Source organism: Paroedura picta, chromosome 4, assembly GCF_049243985.1.
Source record: "Paroedura picta isolate Pp20150507F chromosome 4, Ppicta_v3.0, whole genome shotgun sequence".
Taxonomy (NCBI): domain Eukaryota; kingdom Metazoa; phylum Chordata; class Lepidosauria; order Squamata; family Gekkonidae; genus Paroedura; species Paroedura picta.
In genome coordinates, this window is record NC_135372.1 from 57,572,496 (window position 1) to 57,592,615 (window position 20,120).

The window sequence follows — 20,120 nt, forward strand, 5'->3', positions numbered from 1 at the left end:
AATGAAGGGTGAACGGTGGGGTTCCACAGAGATTGGTACTGGGACAGGTGCTATTTAAATTGTTCATAAATTATTTGGAACAGATTGTAAGCAACACAGTAGCAAAGCTTGATATCAAATTATTCAGGATTGTGAAAGCCAAGCTGGGTTGTGAAGAGCTACAGATCAATCTCTTTAAAGTGGGTGAGTGGACAGAAATATGGCAAATGAAATTCCCTGGAAATCGAAAATTAGCAAAATAGGAACAAAAGTTAAAACCCAGCCTCAATGCCTTCTGTTTTCCATTTGCAGGTATCTTTTAGCATGGGGGAGATCTGATAAATGTGTCCCCCATCTGCATTGGAAGAAGTACTATATGTTCTGCCCACTCAGCATTCCACCACACTGCTGTACTGAGTCAAGAAGATCCACTATTTCTGTCTTTAAACCCAACTCTCTCCTGCCCTTTTCACTTTCTGCCTTCCCCCTCACCCCGCCTGTGGCTGCTAAGGACCCGGTCTGACTGTAATTGCCTTTATAGTTAATGACGACCTCTTGGCTTAAATAATGGCATGACATTAATATACAAGTTGTAAACAATCATCTGGTACTATTATAGACAATAGAGTATTTGCCCCTAATAAAATAACTACTATTTTGTATTAAAGACTACTTTTAGTGCAATAAAAAAATTCAACAAAGAGGCCCAATTATGTTTCTACTCCAGTGGAAATAAAATAACATATATTAAAAATCCCACTTTTGACTTGGCAACAAAACTATAAACAGCAGCATTAAAAGCTAATCGACCGCATCTTTTTGACCATTAAATTGTAATCACTGAACTCTTTCTATTAAACTCTAATCAGCCAAGACCATTAATTAGAAATATCTTTAGACGAGTACAGTATTGAGCTGCTGCAACTTATTTATAATTTTCATAATGGCCCATGTTACAGTTCCTCCATCTCTGGCAGAGACACATTGCCTAAAAATCAATTTAAATTACAGAAAGGAGGAGCATGTGATGCAAAGCCTAGGAAACTAGAATGCCAAGTGTTCAATTGTTATGTATCAATTCAATGTCACTCACAGTGTTGCTGTTCAGTGTGGAAATTAACAGACAATAGCCGAATGAATTTCTTTATAACGGAACACATTGCCAAGGACAACAGACTTTGAAAATGTTTTTCTTTTGTCACATAAGCATGCAGTTTCTGCTTATTTGAATATATAATTTGATTAGAGAAAAACAAAAAAAAAAGGGGGGGGGGAATCAACCTGAAAAACAAGCTAGGAACCCAAAGGTTGGGCAACTACAAAATAGAATATGCTATTTTGACTCAGTGTATAGAACCAAAGGAATAAAAATGACATACAAAGGTACCACTAAAAACTCAATTCATCATACACAACGACAAGACAAGATGAAGGTGCACATCCAATTCCAGAGAATCATTATAATGGTTACATTATAATGGACCAAATCTGTTTTGAACTTGAGGGGCTCCTTCAGTAGTCAAAATTATATTAACACGCAAATAAATTGTAAATTTCTTTTTAAGGACAGGCAGGTTAAATATGAGTCACCCAAAAGTGAATCCCCCAAATAATAGTTAAAAATCGATTCTGCATAAATGAAGGAGCCCACACTCATCAAGCATGGTAACTCAAAAAACACCATTCTGTTCTGGGCCATAGTTAAATTCCCAGTATATGTTCATGTGCAAACCAAAGACCATTCATCACTACTATCATATTTAGAAAAAAACAGCCTCCTGTTATTCTTGATCCTGCATCATTCACCAGGTAATATACTGCCCTCTAAAGTGCACTCCAAAAGGATTGTTTAATAAGGTTCCTAACATGGTTATCCTAAATATATTATATGGCAGTAAGACCTGCTGAACTCAATGGCACATGCTTTCACATTATGTGTTTAGAACCACTGTGTAAACTGTCCATCGTCCATAGCTTTCCTTCTTCACATTGACCTAAGAAATAAATGGCCTTGACAAGAGAGAAAAAAGCAGTGTTGCTTTCTGGATTAGATCCTAAGCTATGAAGGAAATCATAGTGTGCAGAAGCTTCTGAAAGCCTCTTTTCAACAGTGTGAAAGTGCAGACTAAGTAATGCCCTTAGAAACAACTGATATTGCAGCTTTAAAATTATATCTCTAACAATAGTGTTTTCCCCCTTTTATCCTCAGCCTACCAATACACACAGGAAAATAAGAAGACATTTGTATGTTATTGAAAATATAAAATCCTGTTTCACCATGAAACCTGGTATTGAATCTGTATGATAATAGTTTGCATCCATCCACAGTCTTCCGAAGACTTAAGGACACTTCCTTCTATGGAAGCAATAAGAGGCTGTGATTTCTGCTAATTCCCCCAATGTAGATTCCCAGTTTGTCCCCTATGCTGTTCCTAAGGATGTGCTGATTCCCAAGAACAAAATTGCAAAGGGGGGGGGGGGTGTCAGTGGCCTGCAGTCATAGTGGGGAAGCTCACCTCTGTAAGATGTGCACTGCAGATCTTTTCACATACAGGTTACCATCTAGAAAACAGTTCGGAAGAGATCTCCTGTTGCTGCTTTGAAATATATTTTTTGAAAAGACTCAAAGAAAAAAGATTAACACTAAGATTGTCCTGAATATTCTTCCACTGCAATTTTAGGGCTCAGAATGATAATTTTAGTGAATAGATTTAGTTTTTTTTTCCAATTTGGTTTGATACAATTGCTTTCCCCGATAGCTGCTGCTTCAATACGACTTCCTTCTGGTTTCTGCTTCTTTCCTCCTCTTGAGTTACACATGCAGACAATAACAGCCAATAAGGAATTACACACTGTAACATTATGCAGACAGAGTATGATGTCAGAGAAAGAAAATTAAGTCAGTTGACAATGAAGGTGAGCCTTCTTGGATCACTCACACAGATGTTGTGACTGAGAAGGATAGTAAAGAGAAGGCAGGGCAAATAAAGAGATTACCCTTTTCTCAGGAAATAGCAAAAAAGAAATTCACTGAAAATGAAAGAAGTTGCCAAACAGTTCTTTTAAAAAAGTAAGTGATTTTGGATTGGCCTAGTTAAATCATCCAAGAAATAAAATAAAAAGACAGATGAGATGGTTTCAATATATCAGGGACTCTAGTCTGTACTGTCTAGCAAAATTCAACCACTACTCCCATCATTGGTTTAAACAAAGTTGGACATGAACTTGGTCCTTCTACAATAGCATTGTTATTCCAGAACAACCCAACTGGGATAAGCTAGGGGTAAACCAACAAACAGTTTTCCTAGAGGAGTTCCTAGACAACCCATCAACACGTACTAAAAATCTGCTTCACAAATTTGAGATTTGTCTAACATGTCAAAATGGCTGCACCCTTTACTGAGTGGGCAGGAAGTATACTTGGAACTCAGAATGATTATATTTATAAGACACAAATTTATACAGGAAGACTGCTTGGAATTTTATTCATTAACATGAAAAAGACCTGCCATTTTCCCCACCAGTAATTGGCACCAAACGTCAAGTGAGATTTTGGTATATTTCCCATTTTTGTATCGCTTCTAGAATCCAACAAGCCTAGCTCTCTAACTTGCCTCAGGGGGAGGTAAAATGAAGGGGAAGTGAACAGGCATTTCTGGGCCCATTGTTTAAATTTTGTATTGTGTCATGGCTCATATAGAATAAGGTAGCACAACATTTCAGAAAAATGTCTGAAAGCATTAAACCTACTCCAGGTCAAAGGCAGTTCAACATGTAGACATGAGTTAACTAACATCAACGGTATCCACTTGTATTTGCACCCACTATCAAGGTAAAGCTGGAGACATGGGCATCCATGCCTTAATCTGTACCCGTAAGGTTTGTTCACTAGGGCAGAGTGTTTAGTTCAGTAGTTTAATCTGTCGTATATCTCTGCAAAAAAAAAAAAAAAAAAAGAGCAGACTATAAATGAAATAAATAAATAAAGAAGGCAGATAGGAGTGCAACGAGCACAGTCTCAGAAAGTGGCAGTACACCTCTATGTACAGGCATAGGATAACTGCTTAAACCAACAGTGCAATAGTATGTTTTCTGCTGTATTCTGACATGTCATTAATCAATAGGAGAATTTTACAAGCCTAGAAGGACATGGATCTAAACCACTAGAGGCCTTCACATTCACTGGGACTTTCCAACTTCTGTCAAGACCACCAAGCAGAAGTAGAACTTCATTCTACATGCACATTTCGTAATGCTTGTAAGAATGACTCCAACACTGCCAGAACAGCTGGAACAGGGGCATAGAAATGTTTTAAATAAATAAATAAATTGCAAAACTACAAGCTGGGAGCAACATAAAACATATTAAGCCTGAGGAATACATGGAATATGGACTGGTAGAAAATGGAAAATAAAGATTTTAATTTTTTTCCAGAGCATCATTAATTAAAAACAAACACACACACCTTCCCATAGTTCTGAAGGAATAGTCATGTTAGTGGACTGTAGCTCATATAAACAGGAATCCTGTGATATGTTATATAATAAATTATTCTAATATAAGATTACTTAGAATACAAAAACATTCTGGAATAACACTTATTAGAATTTAACGTGTCACAAGATTAAATTAAAATTTGTATGGGTTTTTAACCCTATTGGTGTGAGCTGCTCTGAGACCTCTGGAGAGGGGCAGCATACAACTCATAATATTTGGATGGATGGATGGGATGGATGGGATGGACTTACACGTTCCTACTTTATTCCTTTCTGGAACCCTTTGAAAAGCTAAGTTTCCCCCTTTTTTTACATCCACTTTGGGTAAAAGTATTCCCAGGATTTATTACCAGGCTTGCACTGTAGGGTTTAGCTGGTTCCAGAAAAAGAGATATCTTCAGGATCCCAGGCTCCTTTGCCTTCAGAAACAGTTAAACATTTTTCACCATTTTTGGTATGAAATTATTATGAACATGAGCAGAGTGCCTCCATTTTACCACTCATAGTGCAAGCTTATGCATGTTTAAACTTATCTATTATTATTATTATCAATAAGATTCATTCAGTTTGAAATGCCAAAAATATGGCATCTGCAAAAGGTAAGTATCTCACTATATTTTCCAAATGAGGAATGGCCCTGGGTATTGTTGATAGTTGTGAATTCCCCCTCCCCTTCACTTTTTTCCTCCTTTGGTCTGTCTCTTTATTTTCTTCTCTTTTTTAAAAAACTGTATGAGTGATCCAAATTGTGTTGTGGCATGAAGAAGAGTTAGCTGTTAACAGTTCAGCAATTACATATATCCTAGCAGTCCAGACACCTATGCATTCATCACCTTGATGTTGTGCTGTTTAGATTTTGACAATATCTCCAAGGAAACTCACAGTTCTTGTTAGCAGAGAAACCTGTAGCTTACTAGCAATGTATCCTGGCCCAGTCAATTCTATATCTGCAAGTAGCTATAACAGTAGCTACGCACAGACTGAATTGAGCTAATGCATCTAGACTGCCATCCTACTATTTGATATGCTAATCTGGCTCATCCAGATTATTACACAATTCCCCAAACCTTTAACCATTCGTAAGTGGAGATTGCGTTTGCTAAAAATCAGTGGTTATATCTGTAAAGGATGGACTAGGACAAGAGGATTTAACTTAATGTCATTATTCTGGCTTATTCCAAGGTATTTTCAATGCATTTCTTGTGAAACAAAACTCAATGTGGGGGAACAGAACTTTTATCATTTGGTCTAGTCTTAACTGTGATCCCACTCCTCCTTTCTCAGCCTCCATCCATTTTATTGCTAAATCTTTGAACAGTCTCACCTAGGTAAGCCAGCTTCCAATTACTACTGATCTCAAGACTGTAGATATTAGTCCCCCTGGATAAAAGGGCTGCTGTAGAGGGCAGACTCTATGGCAGTATACCTCGCTGGGATTCTTTCCCTCCTTAGGCTCCACCTCCAAATCTTCACAAATTCCCAAAACCAGACTTGGCAATTCTAATCTCAATCAATCACACCTAAGTTTCCAAATGGAAAGAAAGAAAGAAAGAAAGAAAGAAAGAAAGAAAGAAAGAAAGAAAGAAAGAAAGAAAGAAAGAAAGAAAGAAAGAAAGAAAGAAAGAAAGAAAGAAAGAAAGAAAGAAAGAAAGAAAGAAAGAAAGAACCTATGCTGCCAAATCAACAGAACAACCAACTAAATAATGTATTACCAAATGGACACATTTTTTGCCTTTGTCCTCATTATGAAACTCAAGGTGGTGCACATAGGGAGCTTCCTACCCAAACACTGACTAGACCCAGATCTGTGTAGCTTCATTAAGGCAGCCATATCTTGTAGCTTCCTAGCAAATCCTGGTGTTAAGAACTGGATTGGTGATGAAGTAAGTCAAAGCTAGCAATTGGAATTCAATGCATAAGGCGCGCACAGGGCCCCAACAGTGTTGCCTTCTATATATTTTCCGTTGTTCTGCTCACTCATGATTCTCTGTGGGGGAAAAATGGGCCCTAAATAGTACAGTTAATAATGAAATAACACGATTAAAAAAAAATTAAAGTAATGGAATCATCTTAGGCAAAAATTGCAAAAAAAATGCTTCCAGTGATGTTGCCCTCCCACTCTCCTTATGGGAGGTGAGAAACTCAGTAGGGAGAGGGAAAATGAGACAGGGAATGGAAAGAAAAATAATAGCGAGGAAACAAAATTTGCATCAGAAAATGAATTTCACACATGAATATATATCTCTGTCCCTAAATACTTCTGTTGGCCTGTGGTCAAAATAAATGTCCATATGCAGAAAGCAGTTTCCAAATTTAGATTATTAATCGGGAGCAAGAGGCCCCATTTCTCGCTGTAGCACAAGCAAAATGAACATCTGTTCACTTTTTGTCGCATAGGTTTTCAATGCATGTGGGTGGGTGTGAACAGAGCCCTTGATATGTAATACTCTTCCCATCTGCACACCAGGTGGCACTGCATAGTTAATCAGAAGATAATAATTGGCATGAGGTGATTACTTACTTTTTAGGGATAAGAGAACAAAATCAATCTTGTGACTTAAAAAAATAATAAAAGCGCACCAATGCTCAGACTTCTAATTTCTCTTTTGGTGCGCAATTTGGTAACGATCAATGAGATTATCTGATGACATGATTGTTTCCAATGGTATGTTAATTAGCACTGAACAAGTGCAATTACTCTGAGGATCTTTATGGGAATGATTTGATTTGTTCTATCCAATATAATACTTTAACCTCCAAATGCAGGAAATTATATAGCATTGAAATGGAGGGGGGGATGGGGACAGTACATTCTGAACATTTATAAAAGAGGTTACCTGGGATAGAGTAGGAATGAATGGCAGAAAAATCTCCAGGCAGCTGAGAATGCAGTAACATGGCCTACAGCAACAGCACAGCAAATACTACTGGGATATACTTAATGGTTATTGCAATGTGTTGTTGAAATATGAAATTGTATTGTTACAGTACACATACCCAACTGACCAAGGGTAGTATTCAGCAACTGTAATTACATCCCACCCCCAAAACATTTCCTTCACCCAAAACCTACAGATAACATTATGAATCAGATCCATTTGTCCGTCTACCTCAGAGATCCCCAAAGTTTGAATGTTGCCACAGAAGACAGAACCAAACTGAAAATGGGTGCCACAGGAAGGAGAGCCAAACAAGAAGCAACATAAGAAAACCTGATGGGAGACCCCCAAAAAGAGCCTGAGGAATAAAACACAATGAAGGCAAGCCTGAGGGGGAAGGGAGCGAGATCAGTTGGGATCAGTGAGGGTGACCACCTGCAGCCTGGATCCCTGTACATCTTGATTGCTCAAGCTGAGCAACCGACAGATAGGAAGCCCCTTGAGGGAGATGGTTAAATTCTCCCTAACATTGGGGGAGTTCCCTGAAGGGCTAAAGACTAAAGTGATTTGTCCTCTATAGAAAAAAAAAAAACATTGCTGAACCCGCAGGACTCCACCAGCTACCACCCAGTTTCGCATCTTCCGTTCCTGGGAAAGGTGGTTGAAAGGGCCACTGTGGACCAGCTCCTAGCATTTTTGGAGGATAACTTGGCCCTGGACCCATACCAGTCTGACTTCCATCCTGACTGTGCTGGTCGCTCTGATGGATGATCTCTGGTGCCAGATGGATCGGGGTGGCTCAGCCATCCTCATGCTTTTATATCTGTCAGCTGCATTTGATGTGGTCGACCATGAGTTGTCAAGCCCACTGTCTCACCGCGACTAGGATTAGGTGGACAGCTTTACAATGGCTGGTCTCCTTCATTAAGAACCAGTCACAGAGGGCTGCAGTGAGGGAGGTGTTATCTGACCCATTTGTACTCCCCTGTGCCCCCTATGCTCTCTAACTTCTACATGCACCCTCTGGCTCAGGTGGTCTGGGGTTTCGAGCTTGGATGTCACCAATATGTGGATGACACCCAGTTCTATCTTCTAATGCAGTGGTCCCCAACCCCCGGTCCGGGGACCGGTCCCGGTCCATAGATCAGTTGGTACCGGGCCACGGCTCAACCTCATCCTCCTCCATGGCTGCTGCCTTGGGGGCTGCCCTGCCACTCTGCCGCTGGCTCACCTTTGGTGCTTTCCAGCAGCCACCATGGCTGGGGCTCTCCCTCGACGTGGCACTGTGTGGCACTGCACAGCTGCTGCTGGCAGCACCCCCAGAGGGTGGCAGGAAATCAGGGGCGCTGGCGGGAAAGCAAGTGGAGTAGGGGCTCAGGTGGCGGTGGCGATGTCCCTCAGCAAAAAGGCTACACCCCCCCCCCCAGGCCTCAGTAAAATTGTCAAGCGTTGACCGGTCCCTGGTGATAAAAAGGTTGGGGACCACTGTTCTAATGGATGGCCAGCCAGACTCCCTCCCTGAAATATTTGCCAGATGTTTGAAGGTAGTGTCTGGATGGCTCAGGCAGAGTAATCTAAAGCTCAATCCCTCCAAAACGGGTGTTTTCAGCCCTGGCCCCAACCTTGTGGAATTAGCTCCCGGAAGAGCTAAGGATCCTGACACAGCTTTCTGGGCTCCACAGGACCTCTAAGATGGAGCTCTTCCACCAGGCATTTGGTTGAGGCCAGGGTAGTAAGATCGGGTCCCTCCCTCTGTAGCCTCGACAACCTTTGCAGCCTTGATTCTGCAGCAAATCTCCTCCCTCAGTCGGCTCCTTCAGTCCAAAGGAAACTCCACAGTTATGTGGGACATAACATGATCCAGAAACAAACCAGATGGGTTCAGGCTGTTTTGCTTTTCCCTACTTGTTTTGCTTTTCCCCAATCTGTTCTTGATTAATCATGATTGATCCATAAATGTACACATTTTACCTCTAAATTAAATTGGACAGTAATGTTCTCCCTGCAGTATGGGGTCCTTGGCAGGCTCTATTGGGCAGTCTGGTTTAACCTGGCCTGTCCAGCAGAGCCTGCAGCAAGAGTTCTTCCAGCAGGATCGGCTGGGAAAAATCCCAGATCTGAATATTTTACTACTATTGATATCCAGGGTTTTTTTGGGAATCCTGAAACTTTTTTTGGTACCAATCGACTTGAACTGAAAAATATCAAGAGGAAAAAAATTGCCCTCCTACACCTAAATTTGTTATATTAAAACAGTAGCTAGCTGTAACTGGTTATAACTTAGGTATACAAGAAATGTAATTTTAAGGAATGACATTTTTACTCAATTCTTCACATTTCTGTAGCATTTTTGATTCAGTGTAGAAAGCTGAAATTTGGTCCTAATTTTATCTAACCCCTCCCCTTAATGATCACTTTCTAAAGTCTGTGGCATTTTCCTGAGCATAACCTGAGCATTAAAATGACAGCAATTATACAGCAATGACAGCAGAGTGAATACCTACAAATGTCATTCTGAAACTCAGCATCTGCCTATCAACAGTTCTCAAACTTATTTTCATAAATAAACACAAATAAAATGAATCAAGAGGAATTAAACATCTTACAAACTTCAACCCAACATATATAAAAAGCACATGCTTCCCTGAGCAGACAGGCTTGTTTGACTTGCAGCTGGTACACGTCATACAGCTACTATGTGGAGATTATAAATGGCTTCCCATAGTAGCTATATCTACATAGCACACCACTACAGATTGTAAGTCTGGTAGTGGTTGATGGCAGAAAGAAAATTTCTTAGGCCAAGCAACTTAACCTCAAGACACAATCCATAGCTTAGCCTTCAAGAGACAATCCATGTCTACTTTACTCCTATTGAACTGATAGCAACAAGAATATGTATTGAGTATTGGGAATAGCTATACCTTGGAAAGGCCTGAAATGCTAAAGGTCACTGGACAGAGTCACTCCCTGAAATCCTCTCCCAATGAACTCTGAGTCCTGAGAGAAATGGAAGATTTAGAAAGGAGGGTGCTCATAAGGACATCATTGGTAGATGGCCTGTCAAATCAAAGCACAGCAAAAGGATTCTTGATTTAAACATTTGGGTTTTATTTCAGAACTTTTAAGGTACTTATAAACAGCTCTATTGCTTTGGAGGTTGTTTTTTATTCACCCTCCCTGTTGTGGACCAGCCAACTCCAGCAGAGCAAAGTGATGCTGAGGACTCCTCAGAAGGAGAAGCAGTCAGCACACCTGACCCAGAGCCCCAGGCAGTGACAGAGACACTGCAGGAGGAGGCAGTCTCTCAGGAGCCAGGCAAGTACCAGCACAATGGCCCCTCACTCCTGAGTTTGGCAACAGAGATTCATTTCCCAGCCAGTTCACCCCTCCAGTCACAAGAACCCGAGGAATGGCATAGATGGAAAACTAGGAGAGAAATGCAAGGCAAGAGGCATAGTGCCAGGTTGGCAGCACAGCATCGGCTCCACATCAACAATGGCAAAGACTGATTGAGGGAGCAGAGCAGAGGAGGCTGGCACGTGTGGAGTGTGATGTTTAAAAGCAGCCAACAAGACAGTGGCTGGGTGGAAGCAATGTGTCCGTGCAGACCTTGCAGCCTGCATTCTGAATGGATTCTCCTATCTTGGACTTTGGCCTGTGTTTCGGAACCTTTCTTTTGGATTTCCTCTTGGATTTGAAGCCATGAGTTTGGATTAACTGGTATTTGGACTTTGGATTGGCATTCTGACAAACTCTGATGGCTAGTTACTACCTTTGTCTGCCTGCTGTTTCCGTAAACAGGACAGTACTTTCTCCTTTTCTTTCTTACTTTGCGGCTTTGCCTAACCTCCCTGCCCCAACCTCAGTGATCTTCCTGCCTGCCTACACACCACCATTCTGCAGAGCATCCTCTGTGAGGATGTTGTTGTTGTTGCTGCCTGTGTCAGCATTTCAGCTAGACTCAGGCCTGTTGGGAAGAAGGAGAGAGAATTGGTGAGGCTGCCTATTTTGTTCCTGACCCAGCCAATCCTAGGCTTTCAACCTCTGATGTAACATCGCAGTGAACTGCTTTTTCCCCACTTGAGATCAGGAAGAGGGTGGAAATATATTACTGAAGGTGGAGGTGACTTCAACAGAGGTACACCACCAGCACACACTCAGATAAACACTCCTCCTCTGTTTTAACTGATTAAAAAAACAAAAAAACTTAAGTTTTTCCCAGCAGTCCTCAATTTCACAATACATTATTTTCTACTGACATTCACACCTGCCAATATATCCCTTACATTTTAGTTCCCCTTTATGAATGCTAGAGTCCCAGAATACATCTCTCTCTCAGTGGAGAGTTCATTTTATTAGAAGGGACTAGGGAGACGGCCATTGTAGAACCTATAGCAAGACTGTGTCCTTTTTGAGCATAACTCCTGTGTGTGGCCAAGGATTTATGTTTGGTGGCTTATGTGGTCTCAGAAGGATAATTCCTTCATTTACCAACAGCTGAAAAACTGACGCCTGCATTTTGCACATCCTCAAACAGGATTCCAAGTTTCCTGCAAGAAGTGGTTGATTTTAGTTCAGGGAGGAAAATTACTTTTCCAAAACCACAGATGCAACGGATTAATAAGAGTGGCACTGAAACAGGGTGTCCAGTGTGACCAAATGAAGTGGAAAGTAAATTAGAATTTACCTTCCTCCTTATCTTTAATTAAGGAACCCACTCACTCAATATTCTGTCTACATCAACTCAATCGAGCAGCAGAAGAAAGAAAAACACTCAAAATCTGCACCGAGCCACACATGAAAGCAGTAAGGAAGCTCACTCTTGCCTACAAGAGCTCATTATACAAGTCTGCCTGCAAAAGTCCATAGATCTTACCTGTTGATCCCTGTAATTTAAATGGCATTTCAGCACCTGTGTGTAGGCCTGCAGCCATACGTCTTTAGGAGGCCACACGCCCTAACAACAGCCTCGCTGGCAGTGCTGCCTTTATAAATGACGCACCCTGCAGCAATCACATAAGGTAGCAGAGATGGTGACAATCCCCCTTCTTGCCTGCTGTTGCTCCCAGCCTGCTGCCAGACTGCTGATCTGTTCCCACCACTGCGGGACTAGAGGAGATCTTTTGCATTGCCTCCTATTTCTTCCATGCCTCTTTGAAAGCGCCATGCAGTTTGTGAGTCCTCATAAGACTCCTCCTTCTCATGAGATTTCAGCCACAGTTTCTGGTTGCCTGTTGCCAATAGACCTCTGAAGTCCAGTAGAGGTGGGTGCCACAACAGAGGCTTTGGTCTTTGTGCCCTGCTTCTAGGGTGTCTGAGGGTCCCTGGCTGGCTAGTGTGTGAAAGAGAATGCTAGACAAGATGGGCTGTTGCACTGATCTAGTGCTTCTACCCTTGTGAAGTACGTAATTTTTTTGTTCTTCTTACACCTTCAAGAGTCCTGGCTGCACCTAGCTGGGTTATCTCAAAAGCTTCAAAACGCTGCCCTTAATTTTGCCCAGCTCTCAGTTGCAGCAATCCACCCCCCCCCCCATCCCAAGTTTTTTATGCATTCCCCACTAACTTCTGGGATTCCCCCGCACACACCTGAGCCAAGGGTGAGAAGAAGAATGACGGGTACATGGTTTGTCAGATGGATTAAATCAAGAGGGACGGTAACCTGGCACATTGCCTCGTGTACAATTATCAAGAAATATGACCCCATGGAAATCCCTATGCATGGAAGGCCTCAAACAATGAGAGGATTTAGGATTATATAAATCACAATGGTCTGTAGTATAATCACATGAGAGAACAAACCTGCAAAGCTTATTATTCTGAATACCCAGATGGAGAACAACAGTTGTTGCTGTACTAAGAATTACCACTCTTGTAATCAATAATAGGGAAAAAAGAACAGTTGGGCAACTTGTTTCTTATTATGTTCACTTAGGCAACGTCTAGATCAATAAAGAGCATTAAGTCTCATACCACTCTTGGCTGTGCATTCTCAATCTGCCTGGCGTATGGCTGGGGAGGGATTTGGTTGCACATTCACATTCTTTCACAGAGCAGCACTCATTTCACTTGGAGAGGCATCATTTCCAGAGCCTGGCACAATGCTTTGCAGCATAAAAAGATTGCGGCCCAAAGCACGTTGCTAGAAATACATCTACTCCGAAAGGCATTTGATGGCACCATTTGGTGAAGAACACTAAATATGCCCTTGAAACAAGAGGGGGACAAGTATAGCCAAACCCTTGCATATTCACTGTACAACAGCGTTTGAGTCCAGTGGCACCTTGAAGACCAGCCAAGTTTTATTCAAGGTATACGTTTGCACGTGAAAGCATATACTTTGGGGGAAAAACCTTTTTAAGTCTTAACGGTGCCACTGGACTCAAACTTTGCTCTGCTACTTCAGACCAATACAGCTACCCACTTCAGTTTACTCACAACACAGTCCTAAGTCAATTGAATCTTCTGTTTTGGATTGCCCTGTCATTTGGCACTAAATGACATATTTTAATATCTGCACCCCATTTATTGTTTCCATGTATTTTAATATCATTGAGCTGTCTTGGTATTTATTTTTAAACAGAAACACTCTGCATAAGTGTCCTAACAAATCCATCAGTCCATTATTGGGGCAAGTGAGGAATGAGGCTTTAATGACTCCTTTTTTCTCTGCTGCAAATATAATCGATTATTAACCTCTTTTTTAAAAGTATGTTCTCAGTCATGCAATTATGACATTACTACCATGAAAAGCAAATTAATGAGCATGCTTTGCAGCCAAGAGAAAAGTGGTAATTAAAGCCTTCGACTCTCCATAAATAAGGAGCTGATCAGGAATACATTCAGGTGTGCCAGGGCACCATAAATGAACAGGAAGCGACTAATTAAGCAAGATGGAGAAGTGGATTCAAAACTACATAGGCAGTGAGGATTTAAGGGAGGCACCTCAATGTATTCCTCATCAGGGACTTCTTGTGGGGACACTCAATTATTGAGTTTCTCTTGGCTGCAAATGAGATAGCGATATTGTATGAATGCATGCTGGGCACCTAACTCTGAGCAACAGAAGTGGCTGGGAAATAAGATGAAAGAAGCCTTTGTGAAGGAAGGCAGGAACTGGCTGAGGAGTTCTCTCTTTGTGTTTCTCTTTTCCTGCCTTTCTTTCTGCCGTAAGTCATAGTTTATGGTTACCTTATAGGGTTTTCAGAGCAAGAAACATTCAGAGGTGGTTAGCCACTGTCTGCCTCTGCATAACAGCCCTAAACGTCCTTGGTGAATTCCCATCCAAATATTGACCAGGGCCAACCCTGCTCAACTTCCAAGATCTAATGAGATAAACCTGGAGTGCACACTCCGGGACAGGGCTGAATGGGTTTGCTTCAAGCAAGTACAATAGTAGCTTTTGCTCTTGTGCTTGGGCATTGCCACATTTTTAAGGGGAAAATCGTGCTATATTATGTGATGTTGAAAATTCCTATTTCAATTTTTCTTGTGGCACAATGCAGACAAGGAATCCTTTAGCAATGCAAAATACTCGTAGTACAAAATTAATCTTCTTCTTGTACAGTCAAGTAAGGATGTATACCTGAACTTTTGAAAGTACAGGTATATTCATTCAGCATGTCTTCATGGAAGATGAATGTGTAAAAAAAAAGTGGTCAATGCAATGCAGAACACACATTGTGCTTTGATTCCTATTATTTATTTATAATAAAGTTAAGCCTTTCCCACAAGAAACCAGCTCAAGACAGGCATGATACTCTTAGGCCTATTATGCACAGCTGCTGTACTGGCAGCTGGCAAAATGCAGAAGAGAAAGAAGCGAGGCAAACCTGCGGCCGATGAGGCAGCAATATGGAGCAAACAGGAAGGGAGACGAGCGCGGTGCTGACCGAGGCTGGGCTGCCAAGCAGGGTGGCCACGGCATGCGCAGGCTCAGGCCCTGCCGGTGGAACCGAAGGGCACGGAAGGGGAGAGAGCAAGCACACCCAGAAGCCCTGTACACCACGGACCTCCCCGATTATGCACGTGGCCACTCCAGAGCCGCTTCGGGTTGCGCCCTGGTAGCTCCACTTTCTTCCACGTTTCACTAACACAGCTTTTTCGGCGGCATACATCGACTCTGCGCGCCGGCAGCGTGCATTATTGGTGATTTTAGCCGCTGCCATTCCACCTCGAATGTGGACCTTCCCCTCCATGCATAATAGGCCATAGACTGAACCAAACCTTTAAACTATACTGGTTCTAGACTGAACAGAAGCCTTGAGAAGCACCTGTGCAACCACTGTCACAGGTATGGCCAGAAATACAGAGAATCAGTTTCTGGACACCCCCCAAATCACAGAAAATGTCTCTATGGACAGAAACAAAGCCAGTCTAGGCTTCCAGCCAAAGCATGCCAAAAAGGGGATTAGACACCCAGAACAGAATAACCTTAGAAAGGGAAAATAAAGTAGTAACACAGCTGCATACCACTGGGAAACCTTGAAGCTGTCTAGGCCATTCTCAATAGATATAATTTATTGAGGCCCAGGTGCAGGCCCCTCTGAGAATATTCAATTTCACAGAAGTAAAGATGTGATTCAAAGATAGGTATGTTGGTTGAGGGGCCATATAATTTTCATATGTATGAGAAATCTGAAAATTACTCCTTTTTAATAGACTTCGTTAAGGTAAAAAGTTGTGTGTGTTAAAAGTGTATAAATATGAGGAGGTGAACTGAGCAAGAGCTTCTTCTCAGATGGGACTCCTTGATTGTGATCTGTGTGTTATGGGGTAGGACACTTCTATGCTGGCAGGGGCTCATGGGAATTGTAGTCCATGAACATCTGGAGGACCACAGGTTGACTACCCCTGCTCTAATGTTCGGATTGCAACTGTTATCCTTTAATAAAATATTAAAATGGAAGGAGAGATTGTCTCATAGTTTTCACTTGTGTACTGTACGCTTAACAAGCCTAAAACATTACTGAGGTGTACCTCCAGCCAGGAGTTAAATGGTCTGACATAGGAAAGCTAACCAGATGCCTAATGTTTCTTAGCGGCATTTGAATCCCGTATCTGAATCAAGCCTCATCAACATGCTCTTAATATGTATACAAACAGGTCACAACATGATAATCAATGGTCTACAGGAGTTGAAAATAACATTGTAAATAAATATATACATCACAACAATGCATCTCAATATACTAAACATTTGGGAAGGGATTCATGTAAAAAAACAACAACAAAGCTGATCATTTAAAAAAATATATATGTTGACCTGGTAATCTCCTGACATAAATTTAATTTAAGTAAGGTCTCAAAAGATTTTTTGTGATTTAATGGCCATATTGAGATCTTGACTAAATTAGTGCCATCTATTAAATAAAGTGCTCCTTAGAAATGTGATAATTATGCTAGAACATATTGATTTGGGTTTTATTAACTCTGTTCCTAATGTAACACAGCAGCTATTTCCGTGGCCAAAGCCATTCATAGTTCCACAGCTTCAACGAAATATTTCATATAGGTAATAGGCATAATTATATATTGGAAAAAGTAGTCATTTCCAGATAAGGTCACATTAAAATGAGTTGGAGGGTGGCAAAAACCCCTTATGCTCTAACTGTATCACTTGCACATTGGAAGTGTTCAAAGGTCTCTTGCAGCGACGCAGAAACACAGCCCGTTTATTGCAGCATTAATCATACATACAATACTTTCAGTAGAACCACGTACAAAGAATGATGAATTCTTACCAATTCCAATAAAGACCGCTTTGTAATCATCTTCCTTCAAGGCGCTGAGTGTCAATCCCTCTGCTGAAAGTCCTGTGCCACAAATTATCTGAAAGGGTAATATTACAAAGCTCATCATAACTTTATCAGTCACTTTTAAGCTCATGGTATTTTGTGAATGGGGGTTATGCCGGTCATTGCATGTGATATCTAAGAAACTATAAGGCCTGACCAGAAGTAGCTTAATGAACTTATCATGATCCAAGACAGGATGTCATACTCAAACCCCCCCCCCCCAAGCTTGGATCAAATTCAGGTTATTTGCAAAACGCCCACTGACATTTTTTGAGCGACTGACAGGGATGTTCACAAATTGCAAACAATTTTAGTTCAACCATTGGGGGTATTGACCCATTTATCACTTCTGAAAACTTCAAGTGAAGGAGATGGCCAAACGCATCGAAGAACACAAGCAGAAACTTTTTCTGCTCTCCTGCCATTTTAGAGATGGGGCCTACCCCGACTTTATTTCAAGGCTCTAGCTTTCATGGCTGGAGGAAACAGCCTGAAAATGTTTGGATGGAGAGTCTCAATAACCAAACATTTTCTATTAATAACAGTGGGGCAGGGAGAATTTAAGCTCCCTGCCCCACTTATCTTCTCTATTCCCAGGGCATATTCTAACACTTCTCCATTCCTCATGTTCAGACAATTCTCTCCACCTGAGTAAGTATCACTCTCTATTTGAAGTTACGCTTGAAGGGCTGCCGGCAAAGGACAAGAAGTAGGATCTGGGAACTGGAATAAATGCACATCTGAGACGCAGGGTGTTTTGTCTCATGTTACCTACTCTCCAGCGCTCCCTAAGTTCAGGTCTCTGTCCCTGGTAAATAATATTCCTATTCTGTCCCCATATTTCCCTTTGGGGAACATGTTAAAATTTTGTGCAAGTATACATAGTCTTTCTCCTCTTCAGTCCTGCAGTTCAGTCTCTGAATGGCACCTGTGTATACACATTTCTAGAACACATGCATACACACAGAGAGAGAGAAAATATGGTACAACACAATACTATTTGACATCTTGCAGTTGCTAAGGTAAAAACTGAACAATCAACGAACTACTGTAGGGCAACTGTGCTTGCCTACAGACTGTTTAACCCAAAGAATCAGCATCTTCTTTAAAATCAGTGGGGAGGCTATTTGAGTAATGATGATACTGTACAAAAGGAGTAGGAGCATTTAACAATTTTTTTTTTGGGGGGGGGGTTGATATAAAAATTGGGCTGATACAAGAGAGGTCTCCATTTTTACCTGTGAAGTATTGGAGGGTATGTTTTGTTACTTTAATTTCCCATATAGGAGAAAGGAAATGAAACAAACGCTACAATCTTACCATTATTATTATTATTATTATTATTATTATTATTGTTGTTGTTGTTGTTGTTGTTGTTGTTGTTGTTATTTTACAAAATGGAATTTAACATCACCCAGGCTTCCCTGAAGAGAAGTTGCTTTATTTAATTCCAATCTGAGCCACATGTAATGCTGCCTGCAATGCTGGAAACAATGGAATATCCTTGTCCACGTGAATGTCAAAGGTGCCTGCCAAAGCTCCCAGTATTTCAACATGGGTTGTTGAGTTGTTCACACATCACACATCCCCCTTTCCCCTCTCCTTTCAGAAACTTGGTTACAACATATCATTATGAAGTGGCATCATGAGGCACAGTTTCAATCCTCCTCAAAAAGATGGAGTGGCATGAAGTATAAAGTATGCTACTATATTATACAATACTCCTCTTTCTCCAAATGTAGATTAGTTTGATCTATCATATTTCCAATAGCCACTTATTGCTGTGAAAGTTGGATGAAAAAAATCAGACAAGAGGAGAATAGATTCATTTGAACTCTGGTGCTGGAGAAGGCTTCTTCAGCAAAATCACAAACAAGGAAATACTACAGCGCATCAAAAATGATGTATCACTGGTAGGCAAAATCACGAAACTCCAGCTCACTTTGGCCATGTCATACGATCCAACTCATTGGAGAAAGCAATTATGCTAGGATGGGTCAGTGGGAAAAGGAAACCAGGCTAACAAAGACACAGTGGTTAGACACGATAAAAATGGACCCTGGTCAGAACATTACACAACTAAAAGAAGTGGTGCAAGATCAAAAATCATGGTGACAGTTGAGCCATAGGATCTCCAAGAGTCAGATTCGACTGAATGGCTAACATCATCATCATCATCCGTCTCCTTGCTCCTCCCCATTTTATATTCTATACTACTCTCAGTCAGGATTAGCAGGTGGAGGTTGTTCAGGCAGGTGGAGGGGAGGGAGGGGATGATTTTTATAATATTTTTTAATGAATGGATTATACTATTGTAAACAACACTGAGCCCATTTGTGGGGAAGGAAATTAAAAATCTAAATTATATTTGTACATGTGTGAATGTATATATTGGAGGAAAAGATATCAATATTTTTAAGCCTAGTCCTATAGCCCTCTAAAAATGCACCTTTTTCTTACTCAAGGAAGTACACAAGTAATAACTTCTTCCGAAATAATTGCAATTATTCTTATTGGAACAGCACTGATGTTACCTGAAGTGGATCCTTCCTTCCTCATACCCCAGGTATACAGGGTTCTGCTAATACACTGGAAATTTATTGGAATGGGAAAAAAATATATCTTTCTTTGATCCATTTAAAATCATATAATGTCTAATAGTTTGATTATCCTGGGATAAATTCTGTGCAAATTTGATTTAACACATCTGTGCAACAACAGGTAATAAAAATAGGGAGGGGGAAAGCAATCGATCACGGAATACACAAAACTGTTGCTTTTCAAGCAAGCTGAACAAAGACTGTTGCTTATCGGGGGTGGGGTGGCTTATTAATCCTTGCTTGCTTTAACAGTTGAAAATCTTCACTGCATAAGTTATAAGAAATCTGTGGCAGGGAAAAGCCCCACAGATGCATGTTTTAAGACATATCTAAGCCGCATTTTAAAAAACCCAGCAACAACGCAACAT

At 41.0% G+C, this 20,120-nt stretch overlaps 1 protein-coding gene across 2 annotated transcripts in view; it reads right to left on the bottom strand.

The window, feature by feature from the left end:
- The window catches only part of DPYD (dihydropyrimidine dehydrogenase), a 609,807-nt gene that overhangs the window by 357,952 nt on the left and 231,735 nt on the right, over window positions 1–20,120 (bottom strand). For both annotated transcript variants that reach the window (XM_077332983.1, XM_077332982.1), the window contains exon 8: window positions 17,099–17,186. In XM_077332983.1, the coding sequence (XP_077189098.1) occupies window positions 17,099–17,186 (88 nt within the window). The remainder of the gene's footprint in view (window positions 1–17,098; window positions 17,187–20,120) is intronic.